Source organism: Purpureocillium takamizusanense, chromosome 4 (genome assembly GCF_022605165.1).
Source record: "Purpureocillium takamizusanense chromosome 4, complete sequence".
Classification (NCBI taxonomy): Eukaryota; Fungi; Ascomycota; class Sordariomycetes; order Hypocreales; family Ophiocordycipitaceae; genus Purpureocillium; species Purpureocillium takamizusanense.
This window is the reverse complement of record NC_063071.1, coordinates 2,148,214-2,164,843: the sequence shown is the minus strand read 5'-3', so window position 1 is coordinate 2,164,843 and position 16,630 is coordinate 2,148,214. Positions and strand designations below refer to the sequence as shown.

At 59.9% G+C, this 16,630-nt stretch overlaps 6 protein-coding genes across 6 annotated transcripts; 3 read left to right on the top strand and 3 right to left on the bottom strand.

The window, feature by feature from the left end:
* Nucleotides 1–1,132: 1,132 nt before the first annotated feature.
* On the top strand, nt 1,133–1,969 carry JDV02_005299 (uncharacterized protein; the record flags this gene model as incomplete). The annotated part of the gene is made up of 1 exon (XM_047986581.1): nt 1,133–1,969. One exon carries the CDS (start codon nt 1,133–1,135, stop codon nt 1,967–1,969), a length of 837 nt encoding a protein of 278 aa, XP_047842563.1.
* A 1,412-nt stretch (nt 1,970–3,381) lies between these two features.
* Nucleotides 3,382–6,716, bottom strand: JDV02_005298 (uncharacterized protein). The gene is made up of 5 exons (XM_047986580.1): nt 5,464–6,716; nt 5,209–5,393; nt 5,082–5,160; nt 4,356–5,029; nt 3,382–4,262 (listed from the first exon to the last, which is right to left on the bottom strand). Exons 1-5 carry the CDS (start codon nt 6,013–6,015, stop codon nt 3,737–3,739), a joined length of 2,016 nt encoding a protein of 671 aa, XP_047842562.1. The 5' UTR covers nt 6,016–6,716; the 3' UTR covers nt 3,382–3,736.
* A 1,065-nt stretch (nt 6,717–7,781) lies between these two features.
* On the bottom strand, nt 7,782–9,547 carry JDV02_005297 (tRNA-guanosine(34) preQ(1) transglycosylase). Its single transcript, XM_047986579.1, has 2 exons — nt 9,011–9,547; nt 7,782–8,955 (listed from the first exon to the last, which is right to left on the bottom strand). The coding sequence occupies exons 1-2, from the start codon at nt 9,252–9,254 to the stop codon at nt 7,838–7,840; spliced, it is 1,362 nt and encodes a 453-aa protein (XP_047842561.1). The 5' UTR covers nt 9,255–9,547; the 3' UTR covers nt 7,782–7,837.
* A 331-nt stretch (nt 9,548–9,878) lies between these two features.
* JDV02_005296 (uncharacterized protein) lies at nt 9,879–12,672 on the top strand. Its single transcript, XM_047986578.1, has 2 exons — nt 9,879–10,064; nt 10,138–12,672. Exon 2 carries the CDS (start codon nt 10,233–10,235, stop codon nt 12,333–12,335), a length of 2,103 nt encoding a protein of 700 aa, XP_047842560.1. The 5' UTR covers nt 9,879–10,064; nt 10,138–10,232; the 3' UTR covers nt 12,336–12,672.
* Nucleotides 12,673–12,743: 71 nt separating this feature from the next.
* Nucleotides 12,744–13,711, top strand: JDV02_005295 (uncharacterized protein). Its single transcript, XM_047986577.1, has one exon. It carries the CDS (start codon nt 12,791–12,793, stop codon nt 13,703–13,705), a length of 915 nt encoding a protein of 304 aa, XP_047842559.1. The 5' UTR covers nt 12,744–12,790; the 3' UTR covers nt 13,706–13,711.
* A 117-nt stretch (nt 13,712–13,828) lies between these two features.
* On the bottom strand, nt 13,829–16,595 carry JDV02_005294 (uncharacterized protein). Its single transcript, XM_047986576.1, has 2 exons — nt 16,430–16,595; nt 13,829–16,362 (listed from the first exon to the last, which is right to left on the bottom strand). The coding sequence occupies exons 1-2, from the start codon at nt 16,499–16,501 to the stop codon at nt 13,891–13,893; spliced, it is 2,544 nt and encodes an 847-aa protein (XP_047842558.1). The 5' UTR covers nt 16,502–16,595; the 3' UTR covers nt 13,829–13,890.
* Between the last annotated feature and the right edge of the window lie 35 nt (nt 16,596–16,630).

Here is a 16,630-nt window from a genome sequence, read left to right as displayed (position 1 = left end):
CATTCTGCCGTCACTGGTGGGAATTTGTTTTCACTCACACAGTATTGAGACTTCAAGCGCACGGTGTTTGCAGCTTCCAACCTCACTTGAACGACCGGCTGGCTATGGTTCCATGCTCAGCGCTTTTTTACACACGACGACGATACAGCTCCCACCTCGCGCCGGCCCATATACGGCGCACTCGACGGCGGCGCTGGCCGGCTGATCTCGCACCGTTCAGACGCACCGCCCCGTTGCTGGGCTCGACAGCCAGGCAACCAGGCCCAGTTCCCCGTGTCAGCACCACCCCCACTGCCCTCAGACTACCAGGCCCCCCCCTGAACGCCTCACGAACTGATCGAATGCTGACCTCGCAGCTGGCAGGCCTACTAGACCCGTCTGAACAGCTGTCACCGACCCGCTTTGGGGGGCCATACGGGTGTAAGAACCCCGCCTCGACCCCGCGGCCGCAGCGACAGGCCCCCCGCCTACAGCCAGCCGGCTTGACACTTGCACGACACCTCAATGTCAACATCACCACGGGTTGGACTTTAGCCTCGCTTTCCATCTGTAACGCTTCAGACTGGGTCCGAGGGCTTTCTGGAACCCGCACGACTTTACGGGTCCTTGAATGTCGCTTTTCGAGGTCAGTTTTCCCAGGAATCCCGACCGGGATGCGGAATCACTTAGGAGATGGCCCCCCTCGTCGTAGCATGCATGGCGCGTCCACAAGCCGCGACGACTCGGGCTGCCGTTACCGAACGCAATGGCCTGAACAGCTGCTCATAGCTTCGCATCACCCAGGAAACAGCACACGCGTCCAGGTCGACTGATCCGGGTCCGGTATAAATACCGCGAGGTGCCCGCCTGTCTGTTCAGATTTTTCTCTTCCTTTCCACCAACCTCTACCTAAACATCCGCCACGCACCTACACACCCGCCTTCGCTCACCCAGCATCTCCAACCGCTGCTCGCAACCCGCGATATAACCTGCAAGACTGTGTGTCGACACCCCGCCCATAGTTTTGTCTACCCCTTTCCCAGCATACCAGCTCTGCCCCCAGGCATACCCCTGACTCGCAGCAAACGCTTGCACAGCCCAAGACTTACCCACAGCAGTCTGTTTAGCACCAGCACAACATCTCTGCTTCGCCATGGTTCTCACCATCCGCAAGGTCCACCTTGAGGTGGCTGTCTTCTCGGCCGAGACCGCCCTCAAGGCTCAGGCTCTCGGAGCATCCCGCATTGAACTCAATGCTCGCGGCTCATATGGCGAAGGCGGTCTCACCCCCACGCTTGAGGAGCTCAAGAAGCTTCGTGCCCATCCCCGCAAGCTCACCATCCCGGTCCACGTTATGATCCGCCCTCGTGGTCCGCTTGGCGGAGGCAAGCCTGACTTCATTTACTCGGCCAAGGAACTCGCCCAGATGGTCATCTCTATCTGCGAGTTCAAAGAGAGTGGCCTCATGAACGCCGCTGATGGTGACCGCTTTGTCTTTGGCGCCATTCAGGAGTTCGACAACATTGATCCTCAGATGGACGGACTTCGCCGCACTGAGGTCGACGGAACCATCTGCAAAGCCCTTGTCGAGACCGCCAAGCCCTTCGGCAGCGTCTTCCATCGCGCTTTTGACCCCATCGCGGCGACTCCCTACGCCGTTCGCCAGGCGGAGAAGCTCATCGATCTCGGCTTTCAGTGTCTTCTCACCGCGGGTAACCGCGTTGGCGGCTGCCTCTACCAGGACAACACCGATAAGATCGACATACTTTGCCGCCGCATCGCCGGAAAGCTCCAGATCATTGCTGGAGGAGGCGTTCGCAGCGGTGGTCTGAAGGCAGCGGCCGAGCAGCTCGCCGTTCACGATGAAAAGGCCCTCTGGTTCCATACGGCCAGCATCCAGTACGGTCCGAATAGAGAGGCTACCGAGCAGCTCGACACCTCGGAGCTCATCGCCATGTTGAACATCCTTGGCCAGACCCAGCCGGCCTAGAAGGACCCGGCTGGCCACTGGTTGGCTCATCATGGATCAGGTGTGCCTTACCACTACTGCTAAAGCACCTCCGCTTCCTCCCCCTGAGACAGGGATGTTGCAAGAACCGCACCCTCGGCCCCTCCAAGATATGCATGCTTAACGTTCTGCTCCCGCGCTGACTTATGTTCCCTTCCTTCTCCTTCGTTGTCAACAAGGCCGCCTTCAACGCATCAACTCGTTTCCCGAACGCGGCTCCGGCCTCTATGGTGAGCTGGGCTTCTTGGCCCGCCTCGTCCTCTTCGAGGACCACGTCGCCGTCCTTCCCGTTTCCGAGCCAGAGCAGAGCACCGTCCCGCGATCCCCATCTGTTAGCTTGTGTAGCAGCATGGGCCGCGACATCCCCCTCCAGCATCTGGAGCGCCACGGCCAACGCCGCACCTAGACATTTCGAAGAGAGCACAAAGCGCGCTACAAGCACGACGGGAAATCGACAGCCAAAGATGTGAGTCCCCGCACCCTTCGACTCGCGCTCCAAGTTTTGCCCTGTTTCTACGTCTCTTCCTACTTTGGTGGGGAAGTGGCCCCAAAACCGGGACAGAAGCCCAAACTCGGCTCCAAGCTTTTTTGAAAATGGACTCGGCACGGACTTTTGGTTGACAATGGCGTTCTGGAAGGCGGCTCTCTTTCTTTGTTGTTGTTTTTTGCGACTCTGCCTTTTTTTTTTGCGTCTCTTCACTTCTAGGTTTCTGCTGTCGGAGCGGACAGACACAGATTTGCGCGCCCGTTCCCGCCCGCCCCCTAACTTTTGTTTTTTGGACCCTCGGCTTTTGGCCTTTGAGGGCATCGCCGGAGAGGTCGCATCGCCACCACCGCCGACTAGTGACTTCTGCCGTATAGGAGACAGCGAGAGTGAAAGGGTGAGATTTGGCTGGACAGTTTTGTTGGTGGGGGGATGAACAAACGACACACACGCACACCCTCGGGCATGATGTTTCTCTGGTTTTTGGTAGCTGCCCCGCGAGCCTCCAGGATGGGGATGATTTTGTGTGTGTGTGCATGGAGTTTTGATATCTCCAAAGTCAAGGAAAGGGGAGTGGGGAGGAGGAATTTCTTTTTGATTTTTTTGGTCCGCGCGATTGCGGGTTTCCGGCAGAGGGGATTCCGATACTTGAGGGCCGAGGGTTGCACATAAAAGGGTTCTTGCTCCTGTACCTGTTCTCGTTCTTAGGAGGGGGGATGGTTCCTAGCACCAAATGGGATGCTAGTACAGGAGTGCGCGTTTGCATTGTGTTGCGTGTCGTGTGGTGTCGCTGTGAATTGTTTGAAATGTAGACGCACGACGGTTTGGATACACGGGGAGGAGAATGGGTGGGGGGGACACTGCTGTTGAATTTATTCACGATTTCGCTGGTTCTTCTGACAAGGCTCTTCTTCCTCTCTTGCTCTATCTCTCAACCCCCGTATCCCTGTTTTCTCTCCATGGACGTCAGGACTATTTCTACTTCTGCGTGTGTGTGTTCGTGCAGGTGTGCGTGCGTGTATGTACCAGGCCTCTGATTTTGTTCTCTACAGCATCCCATCACCTCGTCTCATCATCGTCATCATCATCGTCATCTCTACTGCTACACCTTTCCACCGAGCGACCGAATCCCATCGCTCCAACATTAAATATGTGCAGTAACAGAAAAACCACCACCCCCCCTCCCTCACACGCCCCCCATTTTAGACACCACTCACCACACCACACATCCAACGCCGCCGCCGCCGCCGCCTCTTCGATATCTTTTACGCACTCTTAGTGGGCTTGGGCTTCTCCTTGCAATCGCCCTCGTGCTCGCGCGCCAGCCCCAAGCAGCTCGCAATCTTGTAAAAGACATCCACGTTGCTAAACGTGCCGCTGAAGGTATCCTGGCAGGGTCCCAGGGCGTAGACGGGCACGTCGGTGAGGGAGTGGACGCCCTGCGCCTCCGACGTGGGCAGGGTGCCGTTGATGACGATGCCGTGGGGCGCGTCGACCGGGTTGACCACGTACTCGCCGCTGCCGCCGGCGGCCTTGACGGCGGGCTCGCGTGGGCCCGACTTGTGCACCTTGTAGTCTTCGCGACGGTCCGGGGCCGCGGCCACGCCGCCCGCGATGGCGTAGCGCGGCTCCCAGTTGGTGGGGAAGTTGACGCCCGTACCGTACTCGATGCCCTTGGCCTTGGACGTGTACTGCGAGAGACCCGACTTTTCGTACACGCCGATGGCGTTGCGCTTGGCGCGCTGGTCGTCTTGCTTGGCGAGGTACTCGGTGTCGGCAGAGCCGTAGACGCTGTTGAAAGGGAAAACAGAAGTTAGCAACGACTCACTGGTTTTGCAAGGCTAGAAAAAAAGAACGACAGATGGAGACGGGAGGGATCCTTACTCGAAACCGTGGCCGTGATCCGCCGTCACGATGATGAGCGTGTCGTCGAGAGCCTTGAGCTCCTTGAGCTTCTCGATGGTGGCGCGGACGGTATCGTCAAGCTCGAGCAGATCGCCGAGGGCGCGGTCGTAGTCAAGCGCGTGCATCTGCTTGTCGACCGAGGCAGCCTCGGACATGAGGAAGAAGCCCTTGTCGCCGCCACGCTTGTGGAGGATGTCAACGGCCTTGAGGGTCATGTCCTTAAGGCCAGGGAGGTCGAGAGCGGGCTCCTTTCCGCCCTTGGGGTCGTTCTTGAAGCTCTTGAGGTTGTCCGTGTAGACGTTGCGGTCCAGCCAGACGGGGAGGTTGCTCTGGCAGAACATGCCCAGTGCGCGCTTGCTGTTGTCGGCCTTGAGGAGCGACGTCTTGTTGAGGGAGATGGTGTATCCCTTCTTAGCGAACTCGGCGTAGTAGTCCTTGCCCTGGTAGGAGCCCTTGCCGGGGAGGAACTGCTCGGCACCGCCGCCGAAGAAGACGTCGGGGCCGTCCTGCTTGGTCCAGCTGTAGTTGGTCATGCCGTTGAGGGCCTGGTCGATCAGAGGGCCGTACTCTGCGCGGCGGCGAGTGTGGCCGGTCAAGGCAATGGGGGTGGCATCGGCCATGAAGGCGGTCGAGACGGCGCCCCAGGCACCGCGCTGATGGAGCGTGAACATTGAGTCTCCCGTGGGGAAGAGTAAGAGGGCTTACGTGGATGCGGCGGAAAATCTCGACAATGGTCTCGACCTTGGGGTCGTCAAACGGGTCCGGGGAAGAGTCGGCGTGAACACTGCCACTCGTCAGTCCCGCACAGTCTGTGTCCATCAGCCAAACTCACCCCATGGCATTGACGGTACTCTTGTGACCCGAGTACAGGGCAGAGGCCGAGTTGGCCGAGTCGGTGATGTAGCTGTCAATCGAGTGCGTCATCTGGTGGCCCAGGACGGGGAACTCGTCCATCTTCATCAGCGACTGGTATTTGCCGTTGATGCTCTTGTGACCAAGGAGGCGGGCGGCGGTGATCTATATACTAGTAGGTCAGCGTCGGCAGCCACGGACCTGCGGGACGGCATGTAATCGGCAAGATACGCACCATGTTGGTCGTCATGCCGTCGCCGATGAAGAAGATGACGTTCTTGGCCTTGCGCTGCTTCTGGAGGGGACGGACGGTCCACTCGGCGGTCGTCTTCTCGCCGCCGTAGTACTCGAGGGTGACGGTGTACTTGCCGGGCTCGTCGAGGGAGAGCTTGCGGTAGGCCTTGGCAGCCACGTTGACGACCGAGGGCGTCTTCTTGTCCTCGGCAAAGAGGTCCTCGTACCACTTGAACGACCACTTCTCGATCTTGGGCTCCTTGATGCCAAAGGCCTCGGCAAAGTCCTTGGGCTTGCCGTCACCCTTGGCGATGGTGACCTTGAACTTCTCGTCGGGCTTGCCATCGTGGGCAGCCTCAGAGCCGTTGACGGGCGCGTGAACCTCGACGCGCAGGTCGAAGAGCTGGCCCGGGAGGAAGTCGCTCTGGTCCGGGGGCAGGACGCAGCCCAGCGTGGGACATGTTCCCAGACGCTGGTAGGTCTGCGCCGAGACGCCGGAGAGCGAGGCCAGGCCGGCCAGGGCAGCGGCGGCGACGTTGAGCTTGGCGAGCATCTTGAGTGCTACTGCTGCTGCTACCGGATGCCGATTGGATATAATCTACTCTATCCTGAGTCAAGCTTGCTCACGGACAAGAGACGGGGCGAGACACAAGAGCTCGCAGGACGCGAGGGGCGGCGGCCATGTCTTTTTAAAGAGCGGCAGGGGAGCGACGGGTTCCGCCCGTGGCAGGATGCAGGACCGCAGCGGGAAGGCAGGCAGGCAGGCAGAAAAAGGGACGATCACACCCACGTTGTGCGCACATACGAGCCATGCACGCACGTTGCGGGCTCGCTCCCGGGGGGGGGGGGGGGGGAAGGAGGGTCGGCATCAGCCGAACAGACGGACAGACGACATGCGAGCGACACGGTCGGACGGATGCCCACGTTCCATGGGGCCTGTCTGTCGACTCCTACCAGGATATCGGCTGCTGCTGTCGAGCTCCACGGGCGCGAATTAGGCGCAGCCAGCCGAGGGTGTCGACGAGGGCAGCAAGTTATCGACCCTCGCCCTCTCCCATGGGTTCATGGTGCGGGCGGGACGCGATGTCACGGTGAGCCCTTCATCGTCAGGGACAGGAGCACGTGCCGCGGCGGCGAGCGGTAGTAGTTGGAGCTTCTAGTTCGCCGGCGCCCGGGGGGGAGGGGCGTGGCGGGGAGGAGGGAGGGTCCAACGAGCGTGTGGTGGTGGTGTTGAGTCTTGACGATGAATTAAGGTAGACGGACGACACAAGACGAGATGGATGCGGCGGAGTGGAGATTGATGGACCGCCACTAGAACACCAGCCCGATGATGACCAACGGGCGCCGGGGGACAGCCCTGGAGGAGGCATCCCGACCGGGCACTGCAGCTACAGGGGGGTGTTCCTCCCCACAGCACCTGCAGACGTCGAATTGCTACGTTAGTGCCTGGAGGCGCGCCAGGGCACATTGAGCTTATGCCGGTTAGGGCGCCGCCACGGGGGACCCGCGATCGCCCCGTGGGCACATGCCGGCGCGCCATTGGGCGACGCCGCGAACCCTCTATTCAAGCTACATTTGAAGCTTGATGCAAAAGTTCGGCCACGGGCCGGGACTGATGAATGACACTCTCTTTTCTCCCGCCGCGGTCCACAATACGCAGACTCTCGTACATGCGGTGCCGTGCGGTTCTGTAGGTACTGTACTTCGTACTCGGTAGTCTTATGCGTTGAGCGAAGGCTTTGCGACGGGTCAGCAGAGAAAAGACGGGGCGAACGAGCCTACTCAATGTCATGAGTAAGTAGTTACACTATACGAAGTACGATTGTAGCTTGACACCTTCACGTTGGCATGTCAAGAATCTCGAGTTCCAGACCCAAGAGACCAGAGCCGTGTGGGCTTCCCATCACCTATTGGGACGGATCAAGACAGTGATGAATCAGGAGCACCGCCCCGGCAGGCTTCCCAATCGCACACCGAAGCCCCCGCGTCCATCCAGCCCAGTCGATAGTCGAAGCACCAGGCAAGCTACCATGTCGAACCACAGATGCTTTTATCCCGCATGCCTTGTCTTTTGCGCGCATCATCATCAACGCCTCGCCCCCTCCACCTGGCTCGGCAACATCTCGCCGCTCCAGACCGCCGGCTTGCTCCTTGCACGCCCCCGCGCTCCGCGCGGCAAGAGGATGCATCGTGGCGCGGTGACATGCATCCGTACGATATCCATCGATACCCGCATAATGGTTCACGTCAGCCAGAATGTGTGTCACTCCCACGTGCAGCTCTTAGTGCGCCCCAACCCCTTCCGTCTCTTGGATATGGTGGTTGTACTTGCCAGACCCAGGGTATGGCATGTCTGATTGATGCTAGCGATGCTCCTATACTACAGGCTCAATGCTTCCATTCGTCGTCTGCGCATCAAAGTCCTTCCAGCTGGATTTGTTTCGCCTCTCCTGCCCAGCCTCGCTCTTAAAGTGATATCCCCGCGCCCGCGGCCGCTCGCCCGCTCCTTCTGGCAGCTCCGGCTCGTACGCCGCGAGGAACAGCCGCCGCCCTTCCTCAAAGGCAGCGGCCCCGTTCACCAGAGACTGGCGAACGGCGGCAAAAAACTGGTGCACAATGTGGTGGTTGTGAACCTGGAGCAGGTTCCAGCCCAGCATTTCCTTGGCATTAAGCAGGTGATGCAGGTACGCACGATGATGATGCGTGCAGGTATAGCACTTGCAGCCGTCAGCAAGGGGCGTCACCGCCGTGGCGTGCTCCGGAGACCACATGTCCACCCCCATCGGGAGAAGATCGTTGGTCCTGACGGTGTGTGGAGAAAACGTAAAAGTGAGGGCGATTCCCGAATCTGAGACTGTGTTTATGAACGGCACTGTGACCATGTCGACGCCGAGGGATATTTGGCGCAGTATATCGTGGGGTGTCTTGGGCGGATCCAGGGAAAGCTTCGGCAGAGATGCAAAGGGTTTGTAGCAGGCGAGCTCCGGCAAGAGGGCGACGTTGTATACGGCCAACCCGGACAGCGAGTCCGTCACGTCCTCGGCGAGGTGCCGGAGATAGTCCCACTGGATGGGATGCTCGACCGGGAGCACCGGGGCAAACAGGGACACTCCCAAAGCGTCGGGTTTGTCGCGGCCGGGCCCGAGTTGCTGCAGCAGCTCGTCCAGCCATTCCTCGGTGCGCTCCACCATTTTGATGAGCTTCTTTGAGTTGGGCGTCGGACTCGTATGCAGCGCATCGGCCAAGGGAATAGCCACATCCGGCCGTAGCGCCTTAATGGCAGCGGCGTACTGCGGTATCGTGACGCTGGAAAAGCCCGTGGATGTGAAGAGAGTCACTGACTTGGCGCTGTTGCCCATTGGCGTCGTCACTGGCGGGCAGCGCCTTGCGCCCATGATGGTCGTCCTATCCGAGGGCATGGCAGTGAAGCTGTGCAGCCTAGCCGCATCACCAGACGGAGTCTTGTATATGGGTGGTTCTTTCTTCTCCACGACTAGCCAAGGGGGTCAGACTCATGCTCGCCCCGGGGTGTGTGGCATCTCACTCACAGTCTTCCAGAGCCATGTATGTCGCATCTACAGACGTATGCTTTCCAACATTATCCGGGGTTAGATGAGGAATGGCGCCACGCGAGGTGACGGCCGTAAAATTTGGCGTGTCAATGACGCGTCTGCCAGCAAAGGTCATGCGGCCCAGGCGAGCGGTGCAGGCGTCGGCGGCTGCTGAGCCTAGGATTTCAAACACTCTGCGAGCGGCCATGACGTGCGGATCTCGGGGTTCAGCGTCCGTCATCGTGGCATGACCGAGGATTTGCGTGAACGGGCTGTGAGCTGTGCAATATCGATCGGGCGTGTGAGATGACAGTCTCAGCAGATGAGGATGTTGGCTTGGCTCGGGAGTGCGAGCTGGTGGCTCTCTGCAGTTTCTTCTCACAACGCGGTCAAGAGTCGAGTGTCTCGAAAAGAGCCAAAAGCCAGAGCGCCTGCAGAAGTGGTTGCGGCTATGTGCGAGTTGTCGTCGATCCCTGGTAGGCCCTATGCTGCGGTCCCTCGTGAGAATTTCGGTGTCATTGTGCCTGATTCGTGATGGCTGCCCGCAGACACTGGACAGGGTGTGCTGCAGTGCTACAGCCCCTAGCCCGTGGCTGACGGTCGTGGGTGCAGGTGCTGCCGATGATCAGCCGGTGGACCCTGAATCGCGGCCGTGGCCCGGCCTGAGACACTGCCCCGGCGCTCGATCCGGCGACGAGAGGAGCACTGAGCCCCCTGCAGTGCGGCCGCGCCTCCACTGAGCCCGTCGCCGCTGGCCAATAACAGCCAGGTGGCCGTCAACGTTGGCGTACTCGGGGCCCGGGACGCTCGGCGGAAGGAGGCTTGCATTGATTGACTTTGTGTTCCTGCCCCCCCGGACGCGCAAGGCTATTGTCTCTTCTTTTGAGCGACACCACTTGGTCGGCCAGACCGCGCATCTCTCGCTCTCTCAGTCGCCTCGCAGTCGTCGACGAGGCTCCGCCATCCTGTCATCGCCCGCCTGCTTGCTGCTGCAGTTGGCCCCCGCCCCGCCCCGGCAATCGCTGCGTCCGTCTGGCCCAACGTTGAAGCAGTGAGCGTTTGACCCGCCCCCAGTGCGGTTGCCGCCGACCTAGCGCTGATCTGTCACTCGCCCTCGCCCGAAGTCCGCGCAAGCGTCCGACTCCGCTGGCTGGCTCGTGTTACGGTGTTGGCGTCCACCTCCTCTTTCTGTCCTTTCTAGCACCGTCTGTCAGACATCATGGTCGACCGCCATGACGGTGAAATCGACGGCGACAGCAGCGCAGAGACCCAGCCTCTCATGACTGATTCGGAAAGACGCCAGGCCGCGGGCGGCACCGATGAGGACGTCAATGTCGGCATCGAAGGCAGCAGCGAAACACCGCGCGGGCGCGGGCCTGCCAATGCCCAGCATCCACCGACGTCGAGCCATCCCGACGACCGCCATCACCCCGATGCGCCACTCGACAGCGACAACACCCTGCACGTCGAGGATGACGACAGCGACCCCCCGACGCCACGCTTCGTGCAAGACGAGAATGCATGGAAGCGCTGGAAGTGGGTGCCATACCCGGTCCGCCGCATCATCAGGACCGTTCGCAAGTGGTCGAAAGGCCCCCCCAACGCCCAGCCGTATCGCATCAAACCCTTGCTCCCCGTCGTACAAGAGTATCCGCTGTGGCTCGTCGAGCGCTTCCTCCCCCGGCGCAAGCAGCGCGCTTGGGTGCTCTTCTTCTTCTTCTCGATATGGCTCATCGCCTTCGTGCTGGTCAAACGCAGGGAGACAATCGTGAGCGAAATTGCGGGATGGGGTGCGCCGCAAGCCATTGGCTGCGGCGCCGCGTACTGGGACGCTGGCAACGAATGCGGCATCGACGGCAGCCAGTGTCGCCCTTTTGCCGACAGCGGATTCGCGTTTCGCTGCCCTGCGAGCTGTGATAAGTACCTCGTTCTCGAACCGCGCGCCGTGGGAGACCAGGAGGTCATATATCAGCCTCTTGTCGTCGGTGGACCGTCCAACGACGTGCACCCCGAACTCGCCACGTACCGAGGCGACTCCTTCATCTGCGGCTCGGCCATTCATGCAGGCCTCATCACGAACAAGCAAGGCGGCTGCGGCGTTGTGCAGCTCGTCGGTCGGCAGCAAAACTTTGTTGCTTCGCAGCGTCACGGCTTCACGAGTGTCGGCTTCGACTCGTACTTTCCGCTGTCGTTTCAGTTCCTGCCTGGGGTCGACTGCTCATCCAGCGACACCCGGTGGTCGCTCTTCGGCATCTCGCTGACCTTCACCATTGTGTTGTCGCTGTTCACGGCCTCGCCGGCGCTCTTCTTCTTCCCCGTGTTTACCGGGATCTTCTGGACCGTCGGCATGGCACTGGATCCACCGACGGCCAAGACTGTCACTGCGCTCTTCTCAAACGTGTTGGGCAAGTTTATTCCTGCAGCTTTCACGTCATGGGTCATATACGACAAAATGGGCGTCCGCCGCACGCTCACCGGTTTGACGGCCCAGGTCGAAAAGACGGTGCTGTGGCTGGGAGGCTGCTGGGTCGGTGCCATGACGAACTATACGCTTGACTTCATCCCAATTCAACGACTCACTGCGCATGACTTGAACCAGCAGCCTGGTGCCAAGGCGGCATTGGCCATTATCATCATTCTCCTCATCGTCATTGTCGCATTCCAGGTGTGGTTCTTCCGGATGGAGGCACGGTTTCGAAAGTATATAAAGCTTTACCTGGTGTTTCTGCTCGGCATCGCCATATCTCTCTTGCTGCCGGGGCTCAATCTACGCATTCACCACTTTGTGCTTGCGCTCCTGTTGCTGCCTGGCACCAGCATGCAAATGCGGCCGTCGCTCTTGTACCAGGGCCTTCTTGTCGGGCTGTTCATCAACGGCATCGCACGGTGGGGCTTCGGTCCATTCTTGGAGACGGACGCCATGCTGCAAGGCGACGCGCAGAAGGGCACGCTGCTCCCGACGATTCACAACCCAATCATCCATCTTGGTAACAGCTCCGCGGCGCTCTCCAACATCACCTTCAGCTGGGATGTGCCCGAAGGGAAGCGGTACGATGGCATTAGCGTTCTCGTCAATGACGTAGAGCGATACCGCTCTTACTTTGGCGATGAGGACGAGAAGAAGGAATTCATGTGGTCGCGAAATAGCACGTTAGACCTGCCCGAGTACTTCAGGTTCGCACTCATGAGCGGCAGCGAAAGCGGGGACTACACAAAGGCCGGGACGTGGACGGCGGGCGGCGAGTGGAAGCAGATGCAGCCCGGGCCGTCTCGAGTGAAGACGCGGAGCGCTATAGAGGGGGAGGGAAGGCTGCGGCGATGAGCTGACGACTGACTGATGCATGAGGGGCCATATAGGAGTTTTTTGTCTCTTCTTTTGGATTGTACACGGGGGGAATACATGCTGCTTCAAATACCGTAATGGCCATGCGGAGGTGCTCGTGACTTGGATTTTTGAACTGGTTCTCACTTGGCATGGATGTAGTTCGTGCTAGGTCCTTGCAGGTCCCACATCTCCACCTCGAAGCTGTCACATCGACAACGTTCCGGTTGCAACTCACCTCATTCAAACCTCCTCATAACGACAGTTTATATGACCATTGGCAGTCCATCCCATCCTATACTTTGGCCGCATCCAAATGTCAAGCCCAGTCACCTGCATCCAACCATCGGGTAAATAAATTCACACAGGCAGCGAAAAGGAAAAGCACCAGCAAAAGCAACAGACATCCACCACAACAACAGATCAACAGCCGGCACGGCCGTCACGAAGAACAGATGCCGCCGCGGATACCCACCGAGGCCGACTTCGCGCCCCTCGCGGCCACGCTCCCGCACGCGCTGCACTTCCCCTCGCCGCGCGAGTCCACCACGGCCTTGCTCGTGCTCTTCCACGGCCTCGGAGACAGCGAGGCGCCCTTTGCGTCCTTTGCCCGCGCCGTCAACCTCCCCGGCGTGCTGGCCATTTCCGTGCGCGGCACGGCCGTGCTGCCGCCCAGCCTCCTATCAGATGACGACGCTGATGCTCGTAGCAGTGGCGGTGGTGGCAGTGGTGGCAGTGGGAGTGGCAGTGGGAGTGGCAGTGGGAGCGGCCAGCAGCACTTCCACTGGGGGGACGACTTGTCCATCGACCCCGCGACGGGCGACATCGACGCCGACCCGGGGTTCGAGCGCGCGACGCGCCTCGTCATGGAGCGGCTGGTGCGCGGCGTGCTGGTCGACGGGTGCGGGTGGGAGCTCTCCGACGTGCTGCTCCTGGGGTTCGGGCAGGGCGGGTCGCTGGCGCTGGGCATGGCCGCGGCGCTGGCCAAGGAGAATGAGGTCGTCGACGTGACCGCCAACACTGTGACTACGGCTACGACGACGACCATCACCACCAGCAGTAGCAGTAGCGGCGGCAGCAGAGGCAGCGCCGCGGGCGACGGCGTGGACAGGCGGAGCTTCAAGGGCGTCGTGTCCATCGGCGGGCCTCTGCCGCCGTCGACGGTGAGCACACGCTCGGCGCGCGACAGGTGTCGCACCAGCGCGCTGGTGTGCCAGCTGGACGAGGAGCAGAGCGACTACGTGCGGCGCGAGTTCCGCGACGTGAGGGTCGTGCGCTGGAGGAGGGCGGACGTGGCGATGCCGCGCGACAGGGAGGAGATGCTCCCCATTATGAAGTTTCTCGCGGAGAGGCTGCGGAGCGGGTGGTGAGGCAGGGAGGAGGGAGGGCATGGGCCTGAGCTTGGGCGGGCACGACATGACACACGACACGGCACACGGCGTTTACGACCACGGGGGTAGTGACAGTTTCAAGAGTAATGAGAGAAAGAAAGGCAAAAGAAAGAAAAAGGGGTATCATCTCGGGGGTCCGTTGCGGCTATACTACCTACATGTCATCATGTATGGCCGTCTGCTGGCTCTCCGGTCTGCAGCATGTCCGCCAAGGTATCCCACTTGGCCGACTGGGCGCTGCTGCTCGCGCGCGCGACGCTCCGCAACCCCCCGGTGATGAACCGGAGGTTCCTGTCGAAGTCGGCCGACACCCTTCGCAGCGCGGCCACCTGTGTCACAGCATCATCATCACCACCACCAGGCTGCGACGCCGCCGTCGCCTCAGCGCTGCGCCGCCCTTCTTCTAGCATCAAGGCGAGGTCCAACACATCGAGTACGGCCGCGTGGATGGGAGCCAGCCTGCTCCCCAGACAGGCCTCGTCGACGATCTGCTTCATCGCAGCCGCGTGCACGGCAATCATGCCGTCCAGGTCTTCCGCGGCTTTCAAGTCGAGCCTCATCTTCTGCCACACCGGTTCCAGCACCAGCGTCGCCAGGTATGTCTGCAGCGTGGTGCAGAACCAGAGGAGCTTACTCCGCGACGAGTAGAACAGAGCACGCTCATCCCACTTCTGCCTGTCCGTCTGGAGGTTGTCCAGAATCTTTGGAGCGTGGAGTACGTGCAGTGCCCGCTTGATCTGCAAGAGAAATGTGAAGACGGTTTGGTAGTGGGCGATGCTATCGCTAGTGACAATCATTTGTACTGGCCAAGGCAGCTTGTAGCTTATGTGGACGTGCGGTAATGAATGCTTAACGGATCCCGTGGCCTGCTTGATGGCAGTTTGTCTTCCGGTCGCGTCAACGCTGATGGACAGCCGATTGATGTCCAAGAGCGAGGCGAAAGCCTCGCTACCAGCAGCAGTGAGGCCGTATCGATCGTGCCAGGCCGTCGTAGCATCCATCCTAGCGAAGAGGTTCTCGCAAAAGGACCCGGCCGCGGCACCGTCCGACATGAGAAACAGCGCTTGCAGTGCGTCGAGCGAGGAGCCCAGACCCCAGTCGCTAAACAAGGCGTTTTTCAATGTCGTCGAAGTCTTGCGATACTTGCTCTGGATCCATCGGTTGAAGGCTGCGCCAAACATGTCTGCAAACGGAGCCAGCTCGAATCCTGGAGGGCAGATGGCGCCGTAGTCGAGCGGTGGCTCGGCTTCCATCTGCGAAGGCAGCGCTGCGCTCTGCTTGCCGAGCAGTCGCAGAACGACAATGTTCTTTCCAGCGTTGTATATCCTATTCACAGCTGGTTTGAGGAATTTGGGCGCATGCAGCGACCCGTCTGCGAGCTTGCGCAGTTCAAACCGGTCCTGCCAGGTATCGCACATTGACACGTCGCTGGCAGGTTCTGTTATGAAGAACACCTCGTTTCCCGGGAGTAGCGTGCCCTGGTCCATCCACTGACGTATTGGTCTAAGATAGACGTTGAAACACTCGACGAAGACTTTGGCGAGAAACTGGTATGTCTCGAGCTTCCCCGTTAGCTGGGCTATACCCGTCTCGTCAAACATAAGTTCCAGATAGCGAAAGGTCTCCGTCCGTGATCCGCCCTGAATTTGGGTGATGATGCTGGACAACGCAAAGAGAGGCTGTAACCACGGTAGAAGCTCGCTCCGGACGGAAATTAAGCTGATCACGACCTCGTCTCGGGGCAAGGCTAGGCGCGCTTGAATTTCAGACAGCTTGCCATCGACGGCCTGAAGACGTCTGGAGATGCAGTCTTGCAGCGCCTGCAGGTGAGGAACTCTCTCTGGACGGCTAGCAAATGCACGTAGGATGCGAAGCTGGTGGCCGTATGTTGAGAAAGTATTCATCAGCGCCCTATGCGTCTCCCATGCCAAATTCCCCAACTGAAAGGCCATGACGGTAGAGCTTTTGTGGTCAAAGAGCGTGCTGTCCAAGCCTTGGAGCATAAACAACACCTCCCGCACGACTTGGGACTCGGCTGTGGCAAATGTTTGTGGCCGTCCGCCGGTATCCGGTGATGTCATGGTTCTCCATGCCTGCGATCGTTGGACCGCCTCCAGTGCTTTGTTGTCCTCAGAGTGGATGATGAAATCGTGTGCGAGTCGTCCAACCGCATCGCTACCGTTCGGGATGGTCGTCGCGTCAGACTCTTCTGACGATTCTTCCTCGTACTCTTCCTCAGCTGAATCGTCGCTGTAGCTTATCGTTTTCCATAGGTCGCCGTCCTGGTCCCATCCATCCTCTTTAGCGAGATCCTCCCAACGTAGCGGCACGGCTGCCTCTTGGTCATCTTGCCCGAGCGCTCGGACATGGCTTAGCTTTGCCTTGAAAGTTGGCTGATCGGAGAGCTCCAAGAGCAAGGACAGGATCTCTGGATGCCGCTCGGAAGGGTGCTCGCTCAGAGCCTCTCGTCGTTGCCGCAGAGCATCGGCTAAGCCATCGCGGTGGTTCACACGAAACCGCTCCTCCAAGCCCTCCAGACTGCGCTCGACTTCGAATTGGTTCGTGCGAAGAAATGAATGGGACTTGAGGGCCCGAAGGGCGGCATCTCGGGTTGCGCTGAAGCGCTTGGGGTCTGTCTGTTGTCCAGCGAGTTAGCATGGCCGATGTGTCATGGCAATTGCGACGGCCGTGAATAGCACCAACCTGTGGTGATAGCTGCGTCAGGGACTGGACGAGATCCTCGGTCAGGGGCGCGAGTCGTGCAGCAAACGCCATGGCGAGGCTTCCATCTTTCTTGGATTGACGCGTGCTTGCTGTTGTCGGCGGAAGGGCTACCAGTAAGGTACTTGGTATGGACGTTCAATTGGAGTGCGATGCATGTGCTAACTCTGTTGAGGTGCTAAG

Coding starts and splice junctions, on each gene's coding strand:
- JDV02_005297 (XM_047986579.1), bottom strand. CDS start 9,254: ATGACGGACGCTGAACCCCGAGATCCGCACGTCATGGCCGCTCGCAGA. Junction 8,956..9,010: donor ATACATGGCTCTGGAAGACT/GTGAGTGAGATG, acceptor CCCCTTGGCTAG/TCGTGGAGAAGAAAGAACCA.
- JDV02_005294 (XM_047986576.1), bottom strand. CDS start 16,501: ATGGCGTTTGCTGCACGACTCGCGCCCCTGACCGAGGATCTCGTCCAG. Junction 16,363..16,429: donor TGACGCAGCTATCACCACAG/GTTGGTGCTATT, acceptor GCTGGACAACAG/ACAGACCCCAAGCGCTTCAG.
- JDV02_005295 (XM_047986577.1), top strand. CDS start 12,791: ATGCCGCCGCGGATACCCACCGAGGCCGACTTCGCGCCCCTCGCGGCC.
- JDV02_005296 (XM_047986578.1), top strand. CDS start 10,233: ATGGTCGACCGCCATGACGGTGAAATCGACGGCGACAGCAGCGCAGAG.
- JDV02_005298 (XM_047986580.1), bottom strand. CDS start 6,015: ATGCTCGCCAAGCTCAACGTCGCCGCCGCTGCCCTGGCCGGCCTGGCC. Junction 5,161..5,208: donor AGTACCGTCAATGCCATGGG/GTGAGTTTGGCT, acceptor GACGAGTGGCAG/TGTTCACGCCGACTCTTCCC. Junction 5,030..5,081: donor AGATTTTCCGCCGCATCCAC/GTAAGCCCTCTT, acceptor ACGCTCCATCAG/CGCGGTGCCTGGGGCGCCGT.